Source organism: Rhipicephalus sanguineus, chromosome 9 (assembly GCF_013339695.2).
Source record: "Rhipicephalus sanguineus isolate Rsan-2018 chromosome 9, BIME_Rsan_1.4, whole genome shotgun sequence".
NCBI classification, from domain to species: domain Eukaryota; kingdom Metazoa; phylum Arthropoda; class Arachnida; order Ixodida; family Ixodidae; genus Rhipicephalus; species Rhipicephalus sanguineus.
The window spans coordinates 6,550,557-6,563,841 of NC_051184.2; the positions used below are offsets into that span (position 1 = coordinate 6,550,557).

The 13,285-nt window shown below is 45.7% G+C and overlaps 3 protein-coding genes across 7 annotated transcripts in view; 1 reads left to right on the forward strand and 2 right to left on the reverse strand.

The window, feature by feature from the left end:
- LOC119404517 (uncharacterized) overlaps window positions 1-13,285 on the reverse strand; it is a 152,304-nt gene that overhangs the window by 72,945 nt on the left and 66,074 nt on the right.
- Window positions 1-13,285, reverse strand: part of LOC119404522 (bifunctional arginine demethylase and lysyl-hydroxylase JMJD6) — a 122,654-nt gene that overhangs the window by 18,097 nt on the left and 91,272 nt on the right. The window contains exon 1 of one of the 3 annotated variants that reach the window (XM_037671045.2): window positions 3,355-3,596. The exons of 1 other annotated variant lie outside the window; for it this stretch is intronic. In XM_037671045.2, the coding sequence (XP_037526973.1) occupies window positions 3,355-3,439 (85 nt within the window). In that variant the 5' untranslated portion in view covers window positions 3,440-3,596. Of the gene's footprint in view, window positions 1-2,384; window positions 2,509-3,354; window positions 3,597-13,285 lie in introns of those variants that run through there. One more of the 3 variants, XM_037671044.2, reaches the window with a different exon arrangement.
- The window catches only part of LOC119404521 (DNA repair and recombination protein RAD54-like), a 114,357-nt gene continuing 104,916 nt past the window's right edge, over window positions 3,845-13,285 (forward strand). For 2 of the 3 annotated variants that reach the window (XM_049418907.1, XM_049418909.1), the window contains exons 1-3: window positions 3,845-4,704; window positions 5,208-5,713; window positions 7,399-7,824. In XM_049418907.1, coding sequence (XP_049274864.1) covers window positions 4,009-4,704; window positions 5,208-5,713; window positions 7,399-7,824 — 1,628 coding nt within the window. In that variant the 5' untranslated portion in view covers window positions 3,845-4,008. The remainder of the gene's footprint in view (window positions 4,705-5,207; window positions 5,714-7,398; window positions 7,825-13,285) is intronic. The other variant, XM_049418908.1, reaches the window with a different exon arrangement.

Consider the following 13,285-nt stretch of genomic DNA (forward strand, 5'->3'; position numbering starts at 1 on the left):
GCTTTTGATGAATAAGAAAAAGAGGCAATGAATTCATTCAAAATTCCTACATTCTAGCTTTTTCTTCACTACTGCAGGTAAAATAGATACAGCTGTTGAATATTCCACTGTTATAAACACAAAAAGGACAAAAAAAATCTCGATAAAGCAAAAGACAGGAACACAATTAGGTCATCTTCCCTCCTAATTTGTGCTACAATTACGGCTGTGCATGTGCAAAACACAAAATATGAAATGAAGAAAAAGAAACACAATTGGCAAAGGAATGTCTTTCCATATTGACAAAGCATTGTTGTAAAGTCATACACTCACTGCAGCAAGTGCAGCGCAGACAATAATGCAATGAGCAAGCACAGCCATTGTACGCAAAAAAAGCAATGCGTACAGCAGGTTGCTCGCACTGCAACACAGTTAGCACAGTTAGAAAAAGAGATGTACGGATGGTGATTCATAGTTACGAGTACTACGCCCTGCCCACATCCATTTTTTTATTCGTACTGTATTCATGGCATTTAAATGGAAAGTAAAAGGACAAATATCGAGAGCAACAAACTTTGAGTGCTTCCTTAAAATCCGGCGCAAATAACATGTGCGATGTTGAGGATAATCAAACTGCCCTTCAAGTCTTTGTTACACACACATAATGTATTAAATGTGAATAAACTGTACGGCTCATCTGCTGTAAAAGAATCCGCGCCATAATAAGTATGCTGTGCTCTTCCTACTTACCTGCAGGTCATTTCTTTCTAAACAAATAGAATCATCAGCATTTACCCATAACATAACACAAGAGAAGAGTCATTGCTTTCACAGTATGTTCTGCCCTACAATTTCTAACATGGACTACCATTTATGCAGCACAGGTGTATACAGATGCATTTGAAATGCAAGAGATGGTAAAAGTATTGATATCTGCCAAGAGTGATTACTTATTTTACAAATTCATTATTTTACTATCACATGAATAGGGGTCACTGCACCCATCATGTGGGACTGAGTCCCTTTTCTTTATTAATGTTCACACAGTTCACACGTGTAATGTGCTCTCTTTATATATGTAACCAATTAGCTTATCCACTTCACTGTGATACAATCTGCCTTTCAATGTGTGTGTATAGGAACAGCTTAACCACATTAAAGAGCATACTGTTTCACAATGAAGTTGAGAATCTGATACACAAGATATATTGAGCAATGTCCCAAATATCAATTGGACAGCATTCCCTTGCACGTACAAATGCACAGAAGTGTTTGTCATGTCTTAATTTTCTGAAAAAAAAAAATTAAAACCCACTAGCTGTCTAGCTTATTTTATGAGTGACACGAATACACATTTATAATCACTTGATACATTACGAAAATTTTCAGACGCAACAAATTGGTTGCACAAAATAAGAGCTGTGAAACTGAAAAATCTATCTAATGCCAGCACAGTAACTGACTGATTTGTAATATTTAATGGCAAAACAATGAAACATAAGCAGGTGATGCCCTACAACAATAAAAAAAGTACTTTTTATGAACAGTTCCACCTTCTGTGCTGTAACAAGCGTTTATGCAATGATGGAAGATCCTGGGTCGTTCTCAGAGTAGGCGAGGCATAAAAACCTGACACAACAGGAAACAGCTGTTGGTTTGCGTGCAGTTTACAGCAGCACCACGAACAAGCTGGAATTGAAAGCCTACTGGCACATCGTAAAGGGCCATGGTGGTTTATTGAAAGGGTGACGGACACGGCTGCACGTTTGTAAGGCTTTTAAATACGTTATAATTCTGTATGTCCTAATTGCTCGTGGCTTCCTCAGAGTATTGTGCAGAGGAACCTTTCAACATATATTTTTCGGGTTAATGATACAGTATACTGGGTGCTCGAATATTTAAAAATTTTAGATTGAATAGTGCCCTACACAAATTGAAAAGTCACCATTCATAAATAGGAATATTCTTTTAACAGCGCACGGATATTCCACAGTGTCAACTGGTGCCCATATACACAAAACTGGTGCATAATTTTACAACAACAAACTTCATCCTGGCAGGCACTGTTGATGCACCAGACACGAGATCATGCATAGTGAAAGATTCTGACAGGAGTTATAACCATGCAAATTATATGCATATGTGCTCATGATGCTTCACTTGTGACTTGAGTCCTAAAATTATGAATACTAGAATGTGAAATTCGTGTTGCTTACATTGTTAAAATCTGATTTTCAATATTTAAAAACTACTCGAGGAGCAAGCAATATTCTATGCGCCCTCAAAAGTAACAAGTGATACACTACTAAACAAGTCATCTTCAAGCTTCATACAGTCTGTAACACGTCGCTCGTATTGTTACAGATGGAAATTCCTCCACCCAACAAATGGTGGGGTATACCTACCATTGTTTGGACCGCGTTTGAACCACAACGTACGGCCTGCGCAGAGGCAAAGAACGAGAGAAACCGTGCAAAGGTCAAGAATCGACGAGAAAAAGTGCTGCGACCGCATTTGGCATTCAAGCGTCAATGCTTGCGACATACGTATTGAGCGCCGCTAAAACAGCATGCGAAGGTCTTCAACACTTCATGCTTTTTGTCATTTTTGTTCAATCATTTACAGCTGTGAAGACGGCGAATTCGATCAATCACGGTTAGGTGCCGTAGAGGTATGCGGGAAAAAAAAAAAAGCGCCAATAAAGGAGCATTGTAACGGTACCTTACCGCACACGTCAACAACGCAACAAGTTGGGACCATGGGCAACCAACGGTAAAACCATTTCCGAAAACCATTGATTCCAAAACGGCGTGCTTTGTTCTGCGGCGGCGAGCAAGCACAACCGAAAGCGCGGAATACAGATGCACGACAACCTGCAGCTAAGCGCCTGTTCTTGCGACTACGTTATTCCTTATAATACGGAGACCCTCTGAGCAAACTCAAGCGTACACACACACAAAAAAAATAATAAGATGTTTCCTTCATATTTGTAGGCGCATTTGCTAATACGAGGGCAATCGAAGTTCATTCTAGCCATGCCCTTCACGCCGCTTGCAGCAGAATGAAAGTGCACGTGAGTGTTGTAAAATCAACAATCAGCGTCGACGATTAATCGTCCGCTTTCCCGCTTAACTAATGCAAAGCTTTCGGTACAGATCAGCAGTGCCGAACGACCAAGTTTCGAGCGAAAAACCGTTGTCCCACCATGCAAGCCACGCTTGCGCCGCTTAAACGGTGGACTAGGCACTCGCAAGAATAGAAAAATACCGCAGCGCGGGCAACAAGAAACAAAAATGTGTGTTCATCAGCGGTGATTCCCACGAGTTATTTTAAAAGAGATCGAGCTCTTTTTACTGTCCGAGTGACCCATCGTACCTGGCCTCGCCTTGAGCTTGGCATCGATGATGCGCTTGATGGCCCGTCGCTCCAGCCGCAAGGCGTCGTCGGCTTCGTTATCCATGTCTTCTACACTCACGTAGCATCTGAAGACACGTTGGGGTTGTAATCTCACCTAACGCATCACCGGCCACCAATTTTTCGTAAAAGGAACGGCTATAGGTAAGCGTGCAAGGTACCGTAAATGTCACTTTCGCTGCGAAGGCTGCTTTGATTTTTCGAAGCTCTGGTGGTCAAAAATGGCAACTAGAGCGAACAAAATTCATTTCTACAAAGTCTCAGTAACCTAATACAGCAAGACAACTAACAATATTTTTAAAATTTTTTACAGTTAGTCTTGAATGTTAATTGGACATGGAACACACGCAAAAAAAAAACATATTATGTTTTCTGTGGTTACTTGATTCGCCGCACACCGCTGTGATTGGCGACACTGTCGCGGCCAGCTGCTACCCGCCTTTTTTCGGATAGTACACAAGTGAAATAACGTGTTGGTTCTTGCTGTAAACTTTACATGGAGACGCGTGACAAGCTGTCGTGTGAATATCAATCTTATCGTTTGTTTCTCTACGGGTGAAGCTATCTGTACTCTCAAGCGGCCTGTGCTCAGCATTGCGGCCGACGCAGAACATCATGCGGCGATGTTTCGCACCAAGCCAGCTGGCCAAGCGACGATGTATTCAAGATGACGAAAACAGCGTCTCGATACGCAAGGCGAAGGAAACGTACTCCAATGGAGACTCCACCGAGAACGGCGAGCGCATCGTGCTCAGCAAACACGAAGCGTTCATACGATCTCTGCTCTGCAAGCCGTACAAGGTACCCATCCCGAACTACGTGCCGAGCCTGCAAAGCCGCTCGCTGGGACTCAAACGAACCTCTGGTCCGCGCCCCTTACACGATCCCGACGAAGAAGGTGCACTGGTCTTGTACGCACCTCCGGCGCTGACGAACCACGAACAGATGACGGGAAACAGCAAGCTCGTGCACGTTGTGGTCGATCCAGTGCTCACCAAGGTGCTGCGTCCCCATCAACGCGAAGGCGTCAAGTTCATGTGGGACTGCGTGACGGGCTGCCGCATCGAAGGCAGCTACGGCTGCATCATGGCCGACGAGATGGGACTCGGAAAAACGCTGCAGTGCATCACCCTGTTGTGGACGCTGCTGCGACAGAGTTCCGAATTTGCGACGCCCACCATCACCAAAGCGATCATCGTGACGCCCAGCAGTCTCGTGAAAAACTGGCACAACGAGCTGTCGAAGTGGCTGGGCGATCGGGTCCGCTCCGTTGCCATCGAAAGCGGCAGCAAGGCTGAGATCGACTCTGAGGTCTGCACAACTTGTGATTCCTGTTATTCTTGGGGATGGGGAAAACGATACAGTTGTCCGTGAGAATCTCAGTAGTACGTGTTGCATGTGAACATTGTAGCAGCTCACTTTTCATTTTTTGCATTCCGTTTTGCTGTTTAATGTAACTGGAGACCCTTAGCAATCGTGCACTGCTCCATGCATAAAACAGTTGGGAAATTGCATGAGCACGTAGAGAGCAGCTGCTTTTACAGAAATATTGAAATGAAGACAATATGACTAAGAAGTGCATATTTGTATGCACTGCTGCCAGTGTACTGTATGCAATATGTTGAAACATAATGTATTTGTTCCATTAGTTTACAAAGCATCCCATGTTGAAATCCGTGTTGAAATCGCAGCACATGCAAAAGACACGGACACTGTCTTTTGTGTGCTGCGATTTCAATACGAATATTCACTAACTCGCGCAAGTTTCAGTTCTACAATGTATAATGCTTCTTGCTGTCTCTGATTCATTTCAGATTCGCAGCTTCATGACGACTTTCGGCAGGCGCGTCTGCACCCCTGTGCTGATCCTGTCATACGAAACTTTCCGTCTGCATGCTGCAGCACTACAGAGTGGCGAGGTGGGGCTTGTCATTTGTGACGAGGGTCATCGGCTCAAGAACTGCGAGAACCAGACATACCATGCCCTGAACGGGTTGCAGACGCGAAGGCGCGTGCTCCTGTCGGGGACGCCCATCCAGAACGATCTGCTCGAATACTTCAGCCTCATCCACTTTGTGAACCAAGGCATCCTCGGCACGGCTCAAGAGTTCAAGAAGAAATTTGAACTGCCAATCTTGAAAAGCAGGGACTCCTGCTCGACCGACGCTGACCGTGCGCGTGGTCAGGAGAGACTAGATGAGCTCATAGGAATTGTGAATCGGTGCCTGATCCGCCGGACTAACGCCCTTCTGTCACGTTACCTGCCCGTCAAGATGGAGTATATTGTTTGCTGTTCCATGACAGCGATGCAGCGCACATGGTATGGGTGGCGTCGTTGCATTGTCATGCAACTGTTCATTCTCTTATGTGCTTTCTATCGATGGATACTTAGTTGCCTACTTGGATGGGTATGCAAACTATTTTGAGTTTCTTAGTGCCGGTGAACATACAATCGCTTGTGCATGTACTGAACTGCTGCTTTGTGTTAAATGCTACTGCAGTGTGTACAGCAAAGGTGAGGAGGCACAGCTACTGCTAATGCAGGTATTAAATAGGTATGCTTGACTGTGGTGCAAAATACATAGCCTGAAAAGGGGGAACAAAAGCTTTTTCTCTTTTCTAAATGTATTTTGCCCCACAGTCAAGCACACCTAACCAATCTAAGCGCCATCTCACCTAAAAAGAAGCCCTTTGCAGGTATTAAAGCTTGTTACAATTTGATGATAGCACTTAGACATGAGTACAAACAAGATTATGAAATCTCAGAATGGTTGTATAGCTGGAAGATTGCATGACCTCCAAAAATCTGGCAATACTTTTTTTTTCATTGAGATGCCACCACAATTGAAGGTTGTACGTGGAGGGGAGTGACTACGATGCGAAAAAAACAACTGCCAGAAATTGTGTGCAGTTGACCCTGGCCGATGCAGAAAATTCTCAGTTTGAAGAGTGATACTCTGTTATTCCTGTTTATATTCCTGATTATTATTAGCTAATACATTCGTGAATGTCTGATGGTAAGAATAGTGACAATTGGAGCTCAGAAGTGATGGTAAAAAATTTCGCTCTTTGTTGTCAATGCTCCCCAGATCCACTACTTTGGTGTTAAAGTCTGGGAAACCCTTTCCTTAGTACATTTACCCTAATATGGATAACATACTATGCCGAATGCTCACTTGACATATCTTCTCATCAATCACACTGTCACCAGCCTGCCTGTACTCTGTGCTGTCTGACGCATTCACACTTTTTCTTTCTTTTTCACACCTCAGTTATGTGGCATACATTATGTGCTGTGTGGTGAAAACATGCAGGAGTGCTGTTGGGGCAAATCACTATTATTTTCGTAATGCACGTCACTGCTCACACACACGTGGACGTTTGTCTTGAAAAGCCAATGAGAAAGGCCCCTACTTGGTGCTAAGCTTGTTAATTCATAGTTATGGTGTAAAAGGACATGAAATGATCTGAAGTGTGACAAGCCAGTAATGCGACAAGTACCCTTACAATGACCACTTCTTTTGTCATTGCTTTGAATTCGTGTTATTTTGCACTATCTATAGTTCGTTACAACCTATGAATGAATATAAGCCCCGCCCACAGCCGTCACTGACCCAACAAGGCAGAATTTACATAGATGTCCAGATGTCCTTTGCAATGGCATTTTGTCATTTCTGTGACATTGATCACAGACACATGTTCGTATCGCTAGTTTTTGCTCGGATGTCAGCAAAGATTTCGACACTACGGCTGAGCCAAATGTAATATTTTAAGGAAGGGCGGTGAACTTTCAATCTTAATATGCATGGTATTTAAATTAGCAGTGAAATAGTACTCGTGGTTTGAACGGAAAGCACCGAGCGCGAATCTCTTGCTCGGATGAATAGTAGATGCTCCACAGTTGCGGGGGCAGAGATTCTACTTACTCCTAGGTTGTAACCAACTGTAGAGCTTTTTCTTTGTTAGAGATATCACATTTAGTTTCTGACATTCACTGTTGTGCAGGTACGAGCAGCTAGCCGGCATGAAGGGCACCACTCCCCTGGCCACCATAACGCTTCTTAAGAAGCTCTGCAACCACCCATCACTCGTGCGCGAGTGTTTCCCGGAAGACGAGAGGATGTTTCGTGGACCTTCGGTGCAGCCCGAGCTATCGGGAAAACTGCGCCTGCTCGACTCTCTGCTAGCCGTGATCCGAAGCACAACCGACGACAAAGTGGTGCTCATTTCGAACTACACCCAAACGCTGGACGTATTCGAAAAGCTGTGCCGCGAACGTGGCTATGGCTTTTTTCGACTGGATGGGAGCATGACCATCAAGAAGAGGGCGAAGATTGTGGCATCTTTCAACATGCCATCCAGTCCAGAGTTTGCCTTCATGCTTAGTAGCAAGGCAGGAGGCTGTGGACTCAACCTTATTGGAGCCAACAGGTAAGTGATTCTGAGTCTCTCTGGCAAAATGGAAATAGTGCGAGACACAAGATACAAGATACCTCAAGTGTTCACCTTCAACTGAAATTTATTGACAGAAACAAGCTGAAAAGGTCAACACAAACCAACTGTGCCAGGCTGCAAAACAGGACATTCGCCAACCATTTACAAATATAAACAGGTGGAAATAAAGGCATGCTGATATTGTGCACAGTGATGGCATCACTGTGGTTGGGCTGTGCCACCTCTAGAAAACAAGCCTCATTTTCCTCACAGCTATACAAACCTAGATTAGAAAACCAATGTCACTTGCCTCACAATCTCACAAGTGTACCAACTCGCCCAAATGTCTGTTTTGTTTTGGCGACTTGTAATGTAAGCTTTGCGACTGCAACATTCTGTCGCTCACCGTGTAGTCAAGAGCTTGATTCCCTGCTGTGCTGCAGCCGTGCAAGTTAAAAGAGCTCAGGTGGTCTGGAGCCCACCACTTTGAAACCTCTCCAAATGCACATGTATCGTGGGAATGCCAATGCACAAGTCAGGAATGTACAGGTTGCACGTTTCTGCAGAGCTGTAGATCATCCTGTTTTATATTTAGGCGGTATCTTGTTAGTGCCAGCAGCTGGTTCAAGTTGCCGAGGACAAATGATAATTTTGCTTTGACTTTCTTAACTTTCTTTCCTATTATCTACCGTAATGTCACTGTCAGCCTGTGCTCACAGTGTTCTTGGTGTCGGCCGTCTAGCTTTTATATTGCGAAAGCTATTGCACACAAAGACCATAACATATTAAGGTCAAAGCTGATATTGAAAATACTGCAGAATATTTTACAATTAAAATTCTTTACACTAATGTTTATATCAATATTCTGATATTGACTGGCTAACCTTGCCTTGATTCACTGATCTAATCGATAATCTTTTTTACAAAGAAGACCGACAAGAACACAATAGTTTCAAAGAGATAAAAAAGCAAGACTGAGGCTGAGCCAAAGCCTGATGCGTATGTGTAAGGATTTTCAAAATGCACATGCATGTTCGCGCGAAGCGGCACTTCTTGGCGATGCGAAAGAACGATTTTCGCCGTTCATGTCCGATTGCTGGCTGTCGCCACGCCTCTACAAGACTGCCATTCCTAGAACCCGAAAGAAAGCCGCAGGTATCATCGTCGTAAAACTTTGTCGCCGTCCGGCTTGCCGTCCAGCAGCATGGCCTCCGAAACTGGCGCGAGCCCGCTGATCTCGGAAGCCATGGCGGCAGATCAGTACCGCAAGCCGCCGACGTACGGCGCCACAGGAGCTCTTTTGAAATGCAGCGCGTAATTTCAATTGTGATAGTTGTGCTACCCAATGGCCGTGGTTGTGTAAACTGTCCCATAACGGAATGGGATATAGATAATTATGGCCTATATCGAACTCGACATTGGATTTAACGAGCTTAGCGCGGATAAAGTCAGCACAGAGTTACGTCTAGTTTAGTTTGTCCGAGCAACGTCTTGGCATCTAGAGAACACTAATCAGTAACGTACTGTCTTTGCTTTTACGCCTTTTAAAGGGAAGTCGCCATACACAGAATAATGCACATATACGTAGTAGCTTGAAAAACAGGCGAACGTCCGCCATGGTGGCCTAGCCACTTTGGCGTTGCGCTTCTAAGCCGCACAGCGCGAGTTCGATTCCTATTCACGGCGGCCGCATCTCGATGGCGGCGACATGCAATAACGCCCGTCTACTTATATCTAAGTCCACGTTAAAGAATCCCAGGTGGTCAAAATTAATCCCGAGTCTGCAGCGTGCTTTGCAACTATATCGTGGATTTATCTTTCAAAATCGCTGGATGCATTCAATAATAGGCGAGCGCTCATTGGTGCAGGTTACGGAAGACATCGGAGCTTTATAGTTTCTTGTTGCTTAACTGCTGAGGTCCGCGTTAGAAATGTATGCTTTTTATATCTCACTGAAAGTAGTCGCATTTGGGGCCTTTTTCTTTCTTTCTCTCTTTCTTTCTTTCTTTCGTTCTTTCTTTCTTTTTTTCTTTCTTTCTTTCCTCTTCTTTTTTTTTTCTTTAAAATTTTGAACTGGCATACCGGAAGAACAAAACCAACCACTCGCTTTCAGTGGCGACCTCTCTGATGCACACAACTTCGTTTCTTGCTCTTGCTGTCACCTAGAATATCGGAGACTTACTCTTTAGTACACATAGCTGTCTTGCTGTTTCTTGATGGTACGTATGTCATTTTTCGTTGCCCCGCTCGTCGCGCTGTACTGAACTCCTCAAGCATGGTTGCTCGTTGCATAGGCGTGCGCAGGGTTCCCCTTCAGGGGGGCGAAGGTTCATCGCAGCGACCCCTCCCCTTGCGCACGCCTATGGCTTGTTGGGCTAGTTGGTTCATTGCAACTAATGTGAAAAAATAATAAAATTAAGGAAAGGACGACGATAGAGACAGAGTGAAAAGAGCACTTAACGCGCTTTTTTCGCTTTTCGTCCTTTGCTTTCTTTCTTATTTTTTTGTGCTGTTACATGAATTCCTCAAGCATTTTTTTTTTCTTAACCTCCAAGTTTCTTCACTGACTTTTAGTGGCGATAAAATGCAGTAGTTGCACCCTTTATTACTTTCAAGCTCAGCGGTACGCAGCCGGTCATGAATTAGTGATCCGTGGATTCCGTGTCGTAAGGCTTCAAACCCATTTCTATTCTTCTCTAGTCCGCATCTGTAATCGGTAATACGGATCATTTGTAACAGTGTCGTCGGTCGGAAGGTGTGTTAATGAAAGGAAGATGCTGTCATGATAGCATAGATCCACAGCTGTTCGGGCAAATGTGTCACGGTTGTGCTGACGTCAGAGTGAAACAAGTGCAATAATAATTAATTTTAATAATCTAAATTTTTAAATTTAGTCGCGCGTTCTCTCAGTGTAATAAGTGCTTCGCATCAATTGCAGTATATATAGGACACTTACGCAGAACATCGGCGCCAATACATTTTTTATTTCTTTCCTTCATTCCATTCTACAAACGTCGTTTTCGTACATTCGTCCACGGTCGTAAAGGAGCGCGCGCGTAATCTCTGTTCGGACGCGCGCGCCGCCCCCACGTGGCGTTGTGTTTGCATTAGACGTCGGCTCTTCTTCATCCGCTGACACCGTACGGAGGAGCTCTCTCCCGTGTCGCAATGTTTTTTTCTTCTTTACCTCGCCCTTGGAAGAAGGCTTTCTCCTCTTCCGACCCCGCGGTTACGTGGCGACCGTGTCAGCGTGGCCCGTTAAGGGGTATTCAGACGGGGGAGGAATGCTCGGGGGAGACGGGGGGGTTGCGGATCACGTGACCACGACGTCACGGATTAGCGAGTGGGCGTGACCCCCCCGCGCCTCCTCGGAGGAGACGGGGACGTTTTCCCCGAAAGGACAAACAATCCCCCGGCGGTGGGGGATGTGGCGGAATTTCTGGCTCTTGTTTGGCCACATTGTTGCACTTGCTCCTGCAGAGAGCGGCAGTGGGTGTCCAGTCTGCAGTTGGGGTCATCTGTAGCTGGGGTCATCGTCGTCAGCAGCTGGTGAAACGGGCGGTACAAGCCACAGGAGTAGTCTGGTAACACTGGTCTCCCCCTCCGTTCGCCCCGTCCGTGTGAGTGGGGGGCATTTGTGGCGACTTCTCCTCGCGAGTTGACGTCACTAGGCTCCGCCTTTACCCCCCGAGCATTTCTCCTCCGTCTGAATACCCCTTTACACGCGCTCTTACGATCCGCGCGCGCGCGCTTCTTCACTGCATCCTGGGCAGGCAGGACTCGCTGTGCGTGCTTGTCGCAGGATACGCGCGCACAGCGGGACGAAACGTGCAAGGGAGGGAAGAGATGAGAGAGAGAACGCACGACGACGTTCTTTTCTTCAAGAGGGAGGTGACGACACAACACGCCCCCGTCGTCGCGGCGACCCGCGATGTGCTTCGGCGACGGGACGAGACTCCACGGAATCGCGCGTAGCCCGGGGGCTTTCGTCGTCGTCATCCACGTCGTCCTCGTTTATAGGACAGAGAACGGCGGGGGGAACCGAGGGGGGCTCGATTATTAAGGCGAAAGCCTTAGATGCTTTCGTCAAACTCGAAAAGTGACCGACGGCGGCGTCAACGCGAGTGATGCAATAAAGCACCATCACGTGATGACATCACAGATCACCAAAATTTGTGACGTCATCATGACTTCGCATAACTTGAGGTCACATGATGACTTCATCACATGAGGTCTGAGGTGTGGTGATCCCGGAGGCACTGCAAAGCCCCGTGAGGTGCAGACGACCACGGGAAGTCTACAGGAAACGAAGCTAGGGAAAGCACAGAGAGAGAATTATCTGTGGTTATATATATATATATTTTTTTCAAATCTGAAATGTAGAAACGATGAAGTAAAAAGAAATTGAAGTTACCGCCAAACAAACATTTTGCCGCTGCTCGGAGTTCAACCCATATTTCGTTCCGTATTATTCTCTCGGGACACTCGAACAGTGAAAAAAAAACAAAAAACGATTTTTCTCGTATCAGTAAATAGCCCTTGGCACCGCCAACAATATAGCCATCTCAAAATATTAAACAGCGCCCCTGCAGCGAGAAGATGCGCAACAAAGAAAACACAGGTGGCGCCGCCGTCTTGAGGCTTCTGCACTACGACTCGCCCCGACGTCATCGATTCCAACGGCGTATGCTACGCCACTCGCGATTTTGCGCATTTAAACCTTCGGCCGCCAGTGTCGTATATGTGGCAAGTCGGGACTCACAATAAAGAGTCAAAGGACTCTTTTTTTAGCTTGCACTAAGTCGCGCAAGGCTGGCTCACAGCAGAGCTGGTAGCGCCTAGCTGGACCTGGCTTGGCTAGGCTTTTATATTCTCACCTATATCTTCTCACCCCTGGCTATATACTATACTACACATGGTTATGCTTTCTCTCTTTTTTTTTATTGTCTGTCTTTCTATCTCTTTCTCTCACTCTCTTCCCTTTATTTCTCTTTTTTCTCTTTCTTTCCGTGTCTTTCGTTTTCTCTCCCTGTACTCCTTCTCCCCTCCTCCTCACCCTTACATCCCTTTCCCACCCACTTGCTATGTTATGCTCTGCTCTGATATCGTGCCTGGATAGCCAAGTGGACGACGCTCGCCTTCGGGTCGTGGGTACGCGGGTTCGAATCTCGCCTCGCCAAGAATTTCTCTCTTTCTCTATCTTTATTTCTTTTTCTTTCTCTCTCTCTCTGTACCCGTTCTCTCACCCATCAGAGTTATTGCAACCCACACCGGAAACATCGGCGCACGTGTTCTGGGCGAAGCAGAACAGGAAGGCATTGAAGAAGAGGAAGAGAGCGCGTGCCGGTTCATGATTATGATAATTTTCTATCTACGACATCCCGAAAACCTCGGCCATAACAGCTATGCTGTAATACTATACGCATCTAAAACACACGCAGCGCGTACCGAGCCAATG